Source organism: Rhinatrema bivittatum, chromosome 2 (assembly GCF_901001135.1).
Source record: "Rhinatrema bivittatum chromosome 2, aRhiBiv1.1, whole genome shotgun sequence".
Taxonomy (NCBI): Eukaryota; Metazoa; Chordata; class Amphibia; order Gymnophiona; family Rhinatrematidae; genus Rhinatrema; species Rhinatrema bivittatum.
Window position 1 is genome coordinate 246,235,606 of NC_042616.1, and position 10,825 is coordinate 246,246,430.

At 43.8% G+C, this 10,825-nt stretch overlaps 1 protein-coding gene across 2 annotated transcripts in view; it reads right to left on the reverse strand.

The window, feature by feature from the left end:
• The window catches only part of GGCT (gamma-glutamylcyclotransferase), a 57,464-nt gene extending 50,687 nt beyond the window's left edge, over positions 1-6,777 (reverse strand). For both annotated transcript variants that reach the window (XR_003854564.1, XM_029589367.1), the window contains exon 1: positions 6,511-6,777. Coding sequence is in view for 1 of the 2 variants with exons in the window: in XM_029589367.1 (XP_029445227.1) it covers positions 6,511-6,639 (129 nt within the window). In the remaining variant the exon portion in view is untranslated. The remainder of the gene's footprint in view (positions 1-6,510) is intronic.
• Positions 6,778-10,825: the final 4,048 nt, after the last annotated feature.

The following is a 10,825-nucleotide window of genomic DNA, read 5'->3' on the forward strand; positions in this document are numbered from 1 at the left end:
GATTTCAATTACCAAAGAATTTCAATCCAGTTTGTTAAAGAACAAAGGTTATTTATTGCTTCAATATGGTGAACAGTTAGGCCGCAGTTATGCTGAGCAGTTAGGCCACATAGAACAAAGATGGATATTTCTTCTTGACACAGTTACTCCTAAAGGTCTCAATCGGGAAATAGAGTGGTTTCTGTTCACCTAATCATGACTAAGTGTGTAATGTCTGTCTGAGTGACTGCTAGGTGCGCTCCAGGAACGGGAACCAACTGGATTGGCTCCCCTGAACCATGTGATCTGTTCACCTGTAGTTGGCGCCTTTCTGCTGGGTTTAAATACCTGTCAGTTTTTAGGGGAACTGCGCTCCCTGCCAGATGTGAATGTATTCTTTAGTCAGGTATGTTGAACCCATATATAACATATAACATATATATATAACCATATATAACATATAACACGACAAAGGGGCATGCCCCTTTGTCTCGCCCCTTCGTCGCAGCCCCGAGTCTACATCTTGTTCTTTGGTCCGATTCTATAATTACATACCATCTTTATCTGCCCACCGTCCAGCTCATACAACATAACATCAGCACCAACAAATCAAAGCACAAACATCACTCAATAACGGCTTTAATCTTCAAGCCCCAGCTACTTCCAAAAGATCTGACATACTAAACCACATACAGACAGTGGCACCCGAGACTCCAAGCCTCAGATCTGCACAATCCAAAACCAACTGCACAACGATAGCTCGCGGAATTTTACCAGACTTGCCAGCAGACTCCTCAGAGGAACTTTAAACATCTCATTACTCGTCCACCCAATACCACCAGGTCTGCTTCCGCTTAACATTCGCCCATCACTCTCCGGACTGCACTCGCCCATCACTCTCCGGACTGCACTCGCCCATCACTCTCCGGACTGCACTCGCACATCACTCTCCGGACTGCACTCGCCCATCACTCTCCGGACTGCTCTCGCCCATCACTCTCCGGACTGCACTCGCCCATCACTCTCCGGACTGCACTCGCCCAACATACGTCCTTCATACATACAGCACTCTTCTAACATTATCCATCCAGCACTCTTCAAACCACATTCGTCCAGCACTCTTCAGACAGCATTCACCTAGCACTCCTTTCCGACCATAAAGATTCCTACAGTCCTCCACTTCAGCCACTTTCATCCCAACATGCACCCCCTCTCAATTCCCATCATCCTCAATCCCAAATGGAGAACACCAAAGCCCCCTTCCCCCCCACATCACAATCGTCAACAGAGGCTCAGGCCCATTTTGCTGACACCAGCCACTCAATTCCTTGGACTAACTCTATTCTCACTCACATTGATTAATGCGCAATCGATCGCTAAGAAAAGTCATATATTCAACGACTACCTATCCGATACAAAACCTGACATCTGTGCTATCACAGAAACCTGGTTAAAACCTTCCGACACAGCGCTAATCAATCAACTACCCATACAGGATTACGATGTTCTCTCTATTCCCAGACCCAAAAAAAGAGGAGGTGGACTTCTCCTCGCAGCCAAAAAAACACTGGGTCTGACTTTGCAGACTTCCAATAACATATCAAAGATTGAATTTGCCCTATTCAACTCAAAACATCTGACGATCGGCCTAATCTATGCTCCCCCCGGAATACTGGAAGCTGACCCATCCCCCATCATAGAACTTACACCAAAACACCTAAATTCCAGAAAACCTACCATCCTCATGGGAGATTTTAATCTGCACGTAGATATTCAACCTCATTCTACCAACTGTAAAACTCTTCTCTCCTCTCTCAACAATATGGGTTTCAGACAAATAGTGACTGAACCAACACACAAAGCAGGCCATACACTGGACCTTATCTTCATAAATGAAGGTATCACAACCCACACCACTCCAACTTGCACTCCAATACCTTGGTCAGACCATAGAATTATATCATCGGTTTTAAAAATTAAAGATCTTCCACCACAATCCATACTACCTATAACTATATCACTTAGGAAACAGTGCTCTGGAGACCAACTCAGTGAACACTTGGCCAAGGAACTTGAGCACCTTGACCTATCCGACATAAACTCAGCAACTTCATCATGGACCAACATCACTAAAAAGGTTGCAGATCAAATTTGCCCCATGACAATTAAATCTATAAATCCAAATAAAGACAACAGGAGACCCTGGTTCACACCAGAGCTAAAAAATCATAAACACGAACTGAGATGCAAGGAACAAAATTGGCGAAAAAACCCATCTTCAACCACCCTCCTCACTTACAAATCATGCCTTAACTCTTACAGAAACAACATCAACACAACAAAGAGACTATTCTTCTCCAAAAAAATCCACCACCTCATTTTTGATTCAAGAGCTCTTTTCTCCTATGTATCAACCCTCACAAAAGCCCTGGCACCCATCATTCCAGACGATCAAGCACTCAATAAAGCAAACGAACTGGCAGATTTCTTCGACAACAAAATCACCTCACTCCTAGCCCCCCTCAAGGGACCATCTACACATCCAAAACACGTAATCAACCTAACCCCTCAATCTTCAAGTTCACCCCGCTCAACAAACACCACTCTCAACCACTCAACAACCACCACTCCCAACAGATCAACAACCATCGCACCCAAATGTCAATCAACACAACACTTCACTAACAGTGCTCAACACTTTTGAGCTCACATCCACTCTAGAAATAGAGAACATTCTCAAGAAGATAAAACCATCCTCCCATCCATCAGACCATATTCCATCCAACAAACTGAGTCTTATCACCAACACCATAGCCAAACCTTTAGCAGACATTATTAACTGCTCTTTCAACCAAGGACATGTCCCGAACCAACTCAAGTTAGCCATGCTCAAGCCGCTCCTCAAAAAACCCAACTTACCCACCTCAGACCCAGCTAACTTTAGACCCATAGCAAACCTCCCTTTGATTGCCAAAGTTATGGAGAAAGTTGTTAACAAACAACTTACAGAATATCTTGACGAGAACAATATCCTCACCTCAAACCAATTTGGCTTTCGTAAGACTATGAATACCGAATCATTATTAACATCATTATCAGACACTATCATTTTCAACCTAGAAAAGGGCCAACCTTGCCTCCTCGCTCTCCTGGATCTCTCATCAGCGTTTGATACTGTTAACCACTCATGCCTCTTGCAACGCCTAATAGACATCGGTATTACAGGAGTAGCTTTTAACTGGTTCAAATCGTTTTTGGAGAACAGATCATACAAGGTCAAGATAAATAACAAAGAGTCCCACACCATCGAATCCAAAAGGGGGGTACCACAAGGATCATCCCTCTCCCCGACCCTTTTCAATATTTATCTGCTCCCACTCTGTCAACTTCTTACTAACCTTAAGCTAAGACATTACCTATACGCGGATGATATTCAAATCCTCATCCCTATAGAAGATTCCCTACACAAAGCCATATCATTCTGGAATAAATGTCTGTTAGCTATCAACAATCTACTCACCAGCATCAACTTGGTTCTAAACAAAAACAAAACTGAAATCCTCATCATAGCACCGGAAAACTATACCCCCTCCCCATTTTCTACCACTAACCAACATCCGGACACCACAGGGCTCTCCACCACGCAACAAGTTAGAGACCTGGGAGTCATCTTAGACAGCAAACTCTGCCTCAACAAATTCGTCAACAACACAACAAAAGAATGTTTCTTTAAACTTCAAACATTAAAGAAACTCAAACCTCTCCTCCTTTACAGAGACTTCCGCATGGTCTTACAAGCCATCATACTCCCAAAGCTGGATTACTGTAACTCCCTCCTCCTAGGCCTACCAGCATGCACCATCAAACCACTTCAGATGGTCCTGAACGCCTCTGCAAGAATTCTATCAAATGCCAAAAAAAGAGATCATATCACCCCAATTCTCCACCATCTCCACTGGCTTCCGATTAAATACAGGATCCAGTTCAAATCTTTAATGATGATACATAAGGCCTTACACAACATCGCACCTCTCAACCTAACATTTCAAATTCAATTTCACACATCCGTGAAACCAACCAGAAGCGCCTATCAAAACAGACTAATCACACAACCGGCGAAATCCATTTTGAGGAAACGTGCATTATCCACAGCTGGCCCATCACTTTGGAACTCGCTCCCTCCAGACTTTCTTTTGGAAACATGCCACTCTACATTTAAAAAGAAACTTAAGACTTGGCTGTTCAAACAAGCTTTCCCCTAGAGCCAAGAACACGAAGAAAAGTCTTTTCAAGCCCACAACGATTTATTCAGATCTATTATTTTATTCCTTTCAATCAGAAATTTACACATGCTGACTTCATACATACTACATACATTTACTCATATTGACTTCATATTTTTCCATGTTATTCATTGATTTATTAACTGCTTGTTTATTAACGGTTAAATATCATACACTATTTGCTTACTTCAATTAATTTATGCAATGTATAAACTTGCTTACTTAGATTTGTTCTATGTAAAAACTTCTTTTTTTATGTTCTATGTTCTATGTAAACCGCTATATTTTAGCAATAGTTACTGTTCTTTGTAAACCGGGGTGATATGTATACTATACAGGAACCTCCGGTATATAAATTATTTAAATAAATAAATAAATAAATATACTTTTGTTAATCTATATGCTCGGCACTAAGTCCATTATTGTGTCCTGATTCATATGTATATGTTTCTTACAGTTTATTCTTTGAATTCCTTTGTGCTCCCTCCCGATGCAGCCCGAGGCGAAACACGGGACCGTGTCGGGGGACGCCTTTAAGATGTTCGCTTTATAAGTCAGTGGAGTTGCCATATTGAAGCAATAAATAACCTTTGTTCTTTAACAAACTGGATTGAAATTCTTTGGGATTGAACATTCTCTCTGCACTTTTTGCTTGGATGATATTGGTTTAAGTGCAGCAGTGCTCTGTTGTGTTCTTGGATTTCAATTACCCCAATACTGATTTGGTGAATGTATCAGGGCATGCAAGGGACATGCCATAAATGATTAATTCATGGAGCAGCTGGTCCTGGAATCAATGGGGGTGGGGTGGGAGAACTACTTTAGATCTAGTTCTCCGTGAAATGCAGGACCTGGTGCAAGAGGTAATTGTGATGGGACCACTAGGCAATAGTGATCATAATATTCTCCCTCCCGTGATTACATCAAATTTGCATTAAATAAAATACTGCTTTAGCATTCAACTTTAAAAAGGGAGACTGATACAATGAGGAAATTAGTTGAAAGAAACCAAAAGGCCGCCCAGCTCGTTCAACCCAAAATCCAACCCCGCAAATTTTAATTGGTGCTGGAGCACTACCACCAAGCCTGCCTCTCAGCCACTTGTCACTTATAGTGGCGGCATCCCTTCTGGCATCAGTGCAACTTCATAAAGACAATTTGAAGGGCCTCCAAGCTTCCCATTTCTCGTTGAAGACCCTGGGGCAGCAAGTCCTGCCTCCTCCATCTACAATCAGTTTCCTTGGGGGCATAACCAGTTGCTCAGAGGCTCCTCAATGAATTTACTTTTTGAAGATGTTGATGCTACTGGGTCGGGACATCCCAGCTCTAGGTAACAAGTTGCTCAGAGGTAAGGGGAAGGACTAGAAAGGGACAATCTGGGGTCCTTCACTCTTCTATTTCTGATGACTAACAGAAAGTAGGATTGGTGTCATCCCTCACACTACACCCTCAGATTATTTTTTTTTGGGGGGGAAGAATAAGAACCCTCCCATTGTCTAAGGGTATCCAAAATGTAAACCCAGCCCATCAACCCGCCAGCATGTTCAAAACTCCCAGGCAGCATTTCTTGTAGGCAGATTTGGTTCATGGAGAGATCAGCTTACAAGACTGCTGCTGGCCAGCACAAACAGAAAGGGGCAGCATGGGCTTCCCCCTGCTTCTCTCTGCCACCGCAATCACATGCAGCAGGTGCATGCCAAGTGGGCATGGGGAGCAATATCCATATCTGGGAACTCTCCGGATTTAGCTCAGAGACTATATATACACCACAGTAAGAGCACACTTTCAACTCAGGATGGGTGGGTTGGGCAGGGTTTCAATGGTCTGCCTGATGAATTGATGATTAATATTAAAAATTGATACTGATTATACTGATTGAATAATAGTGAATTGAATAATAGAGATGAATTGGTGATTAAAACAATGATTATGAAAATATGAATGATAATTAATGATGGTGATAAATGTGTGTGTGCCCCCCCCCCCCCCCGATCTTGAGAAATCTCAAGGTGAGCAGGATGCAAAACTTCCAAGGTATGGTAATATTGTCTCTCATCTCCCACCTCCCATTACACCCATGTTAAATAATAAATAAATAAATACTAGCTACTCTTTATTTGTAGGTGTTTAAAGAGCAGTTGCAGCTCAGACATAAGCCCCCTAATTACTTTTCCTAGAGTCTCAACAGATCAAGCTCCCCCATCTCCCCATAAGAGTTGCGAGGGGCTCCCCTTGGAGTGGGTCTCACCTGCAGGCAGGCGGTGCTGCAGAAATCCGGAGCCTCGTTTCTGAGCTGGATGCGCTCCCGGAGCAGGTTACTGCCATAAGCAAAATAGAAGAAACAGTTGTCCCTAGGAGGTATCGCTGCCTGTGCCATCACTCCAGGCAAAAAATAATCCTGGAGTGCTCTCTAGTGCTGGAAAAACCCCTGGAGTCACAGAGGTAACGAACGAATTAAGAGATTTGTTGTTTGTTATGTATATATAAAGTTGTTCACTTCCTGCTTGTAAGCTAGTTGGATGTCACAGAAGGACTACAAGCCCCTATAATCCTGTAGTCTTGTTGTTATTGGCCCTTTATGGTCACATGTTTCCAGCCCCATTGATTCTGGGTACTTCCTACTGGCTCAGATTCTGGTTCATGCCTGTCGTGCCTGGAGGCTTTCAGAGTGCATGTGTGCTTCTGGGAGAAAGAAGCAAACAGCTTTTATCTCTCCTGTTCCCTGAAAAGTTATTTGTTTTTTGATTATGTTCCCTGAAAAGTTATTTCTTTTTTTATCAGACATATACAATTGTAACCAGAGGTTAAATTAAAGAAGGGGGAGGGGGTAACAATTTTAAAATATATATATATTTACTTACCTAGATCCTGGAGACCTTTGGAGAGGGAGAGCTGATTGGTGCTGTCATAGGCAATGCTGGAAACTGTTGGTGTACCATATCCATGGTAACCCAAGTGCTTCATGCTTAGCTGACAGGTCAGTTGTGACAGGATCTAGTAAGTGAGAGGGCAGAAGCTGTCATACCTGATCTCTGTTCTGAGATTGCCCTATGGTGCCAGTAAAACACCAAGTCAAGCACAGAGAACACAGGGACACCATTATATGAGAGAGAGAGAGAGAATGATTGTGAGTGATTTAGTGAGTGTGAATAGGGATTTAAACCAAAGGTAAGGTTTAGGCTCAGGTAAGGACAGTTAATTTCTAAATGATGACTGACCTGCATGAATAGATGCCAATCTTTATAGAATTGAGATTGAGTGAAACATATCACATTCGCTAAGCTCCCATTCTCACTAGGGTGAAACATGTAACCCTGATTTAAAAAAATGACAGCTAAGGCTGAAAGGAATATTTTTTTTCTCCTGGTAAAGAACAAATACATACATATTAAATAAGGGAAAAAATTCTCTGATGAGAAACACTTTTTTCAGATGATTAATTCCTTAGCCCAGATAAACAGAGAATCCAAATTGATTTCTGATGGCAATTGTGAGGTAGAGTTTTTGTAGCGTAGTGGTTATCACATTCAACTCCTATGTGAAAGTTCTTTGGTTCAAAACCAGCCACAGTATAGGGATCCCTGATAATATGCAGGAGGATGTGTATACAGAGTATTCTGATGAGGATTTGGGATTCTCCCCTCTGGCTAAGGAGAAAATTCCTCTGGGTTTAGAGCCGCATAGACCTCTGCTCCATTTTTTTTCTTTCCCCTCCTCTTATAGATGCAATTCAAGATTTGCTTGCCCTTGTATGGAGCACTTCAGAAACAAGCCTTAAAGGGGGGGGGGGAGAGAAGGGGCATACTTTGGCGGCCTGTACTCCTTGGTTCCAGTACTGAGATAAACATTACGTTTTCCGAAGGGTTGGTCTGTGTCTAAGCAGACTAGCTTTCAAATAGGAGAAGTGGCAATTCGAAAAGATGCTCAAGATATAGGAGCCTGAGTGAGAGGGTCAAGTAGCGGAGCGCTGTTGCAACCTGGACTGCCTTTTTAGTTGATTTGGACGGTGTCTGCTCTGCGAAAGCAGCTAGGTGTCAGCTGTGGTTGCAAAATTGGTTGGCAGATTCAATTTCTAAATCCAATCTCACGAGATTACTCATTAAGGGTTCTCTTTTATTTGAACGTGAGTTAGAGACCATGTTACATAGATGAGCGGAATCCCAGGTCCTTCGTTTGTAAGAAGATGTGTTATAATCTGGTATGGTTGTGGACCCTGGATCGTAGTGAGAGCTGACTCCACCCAAAGGGAGGTGCCCTGTGGGGACTCACTATGATAGCCGTGGCCTCAGCTGAGATGGACACAGATGTAAGAGACTTTATTATGCTGGAAACGTGGGTAGTACCCACAGCGTGAAGAGAAACTACAGTCCAGAGTAGTAAGGCTGCTCAATGATGATATCCCAATGTAGCATGGAGGGAATCAAACAGATGGCAGCTTGAGACAGATGAATTTGGTACTGAGCCATACCTTGTCTCCTGGTTGGAATTGAGGTACTGCTCTGTGATGAGGGTCATAACATTTCTTGGCCCGTTGTCCTGCCTTCTGCAAAAGGCCTTTGGTTTGTTCTCAGAGATGATGTTCTTCAGCTTAAGCCTGGGCTGCTGGAGATGGAACTGACAAGGGTATTGGTAGCGGAGGTAATGGCTAACGGCCATACACTTTCTGGAATGGGTTTGATCCAGTAACGGCAGATGGGTGCGAATTCAGGGCGAACTCGGCCCAGGGGAGCAACTCTGCCTAGTCGCTTTGTCTGCAGTTCATGTAGGAGCAGAGGAATTATTTAAGCGTACAGTTCGTTCTTTTGGTTTGACCATTTGATTGTGGATGGTATGCTGATGTCAGGAATTATTAGAATTATTAGAAAGGGAATGGTGAATAAAACGGAAAATGTCATAATGCCTCTGTATCGCTCCATGGTGAGACCGCACCTTGAATACTGTGTACAATTCTGGTCGCCGCATCTCAAAAAAGATATAATTGCGATGGAGAAGGTACAGAGAAGGGCTACCAAAATGATAAGGGGAATGGAACAGCTCCCCTATGAGGAAAGACTAAAGAGGTTAGGACTTTTCAGCTTGGAGAAGAGATGGCTGAGGGGGGATATGATAGAGATGTTTAAAATCATGAGAGGTCTAGAATGGGTAGATGTGAATCGGTTATTTACTCTTTCGGATAGTAGAAAGACTAGGGGGCACTCCATGAAGTTAGCATGGGGCACATTTAAAACTAATCGAAGAAAGTTCTTTTTTACTCAACGCACAATTAAACTCTGGAATTTGTTGCCAGAGGATGTGGTTAGTGCAGTTAGTATAGCTGTGTTTTAAAAAAGGATTGGATAAGTTCTTCGAGGAGAAGTCCATTACCTGCTATTAAATTCACTTAGATAATAGCCACTGTCATTAGCAATGGTAACATGGAATAGACTTAGAGGTAGATCTTTAAAAAGTAGGTGCACGCGTACTTTTGTTGCGCAACCGGCGCGAACAAAAGTACGCCGGATTTTATAAGATACGCGCGTATCTTATAAAATCCGGGGTCGGCGTGCGCAAGGCTGCGTAAAATCGGCAGCCTGCGCGCGCCGAGCCGCGCAGCCTGCCTCCATTCCCTCCAAGGCCGCTCTGAAATCGGAGCGGCCTTGGAGGGAACTTTCCTTCCGCGTCCCCCCACTTCCCCTCCCTTCCCCTACCTAACCCACCCCCCGGCCCTACCTAAATCCCCCCCTACCTTTGTTGGGCAAGTTACGCCTGCTTGAAGCAGGCGCAACTTGCGCGCGCTGCCTCGCATCCCCCGGCACAGGCCACAGTGCCGGGGGACTCGGGACCGCCCTCCCGGCCCGCCCCCGAACCCGTCACCACGCCCTCGGACCCGCCCCATACCGCCCCCTGACCCCGGACATGCCCCCGGACACGCCCCCTCCCGCCCCTTTTACGAAGCCCTGGGACTTGCGCGTGTCCCGGGGCTTTACGCATGCCGGCGGCCTATGCAAAATAGGCACGCCGGCGCGCGAGTGTCCTGCGCGCGTAAATCCGGAATAAAACACTGTTGGAGTTTAGACAAGGTGTCTTCATTGGAGATTCAGTACCTGGTTCAGCTGACTGATTAGCAGTGCGTGTGTGCTTTGAGATCAGAACAGTAAAACGGAAGGCAAAAAGTAATCATGAAGTCTAAAAGGATTCAGGAGGGTTACAGCACCAAAAAAATAATTCAATTAAAGATTGTATTTGTGAATATAACTGAGAACTATGAGGGCTTATTAAAAACAGACTTTTCTTTTCATCCTACAGACTAGTTCACACCTGTGAGATTCCCCTACATACCAGTAGGTGGAAGCAGAGAACTATTTTCACATTTCTTTATTATTCATACTATATATTCTGGGATAACTGGGTGGTTCCTCAGTAGTTCTTTGCCTCCAGCTAGTCTGGGTAGTAGTCTGGGTAGCTGGAACCATTAAAAAAAAAAAATTTTCAGAGGGACAGGACTGTAGGAGAGTTAGCAGAGAGAGTCAGAACTTCCAGGCCTCTGGGCCTCACCTCTCTGCAAAAAGAAAAAAAAGAGAGAT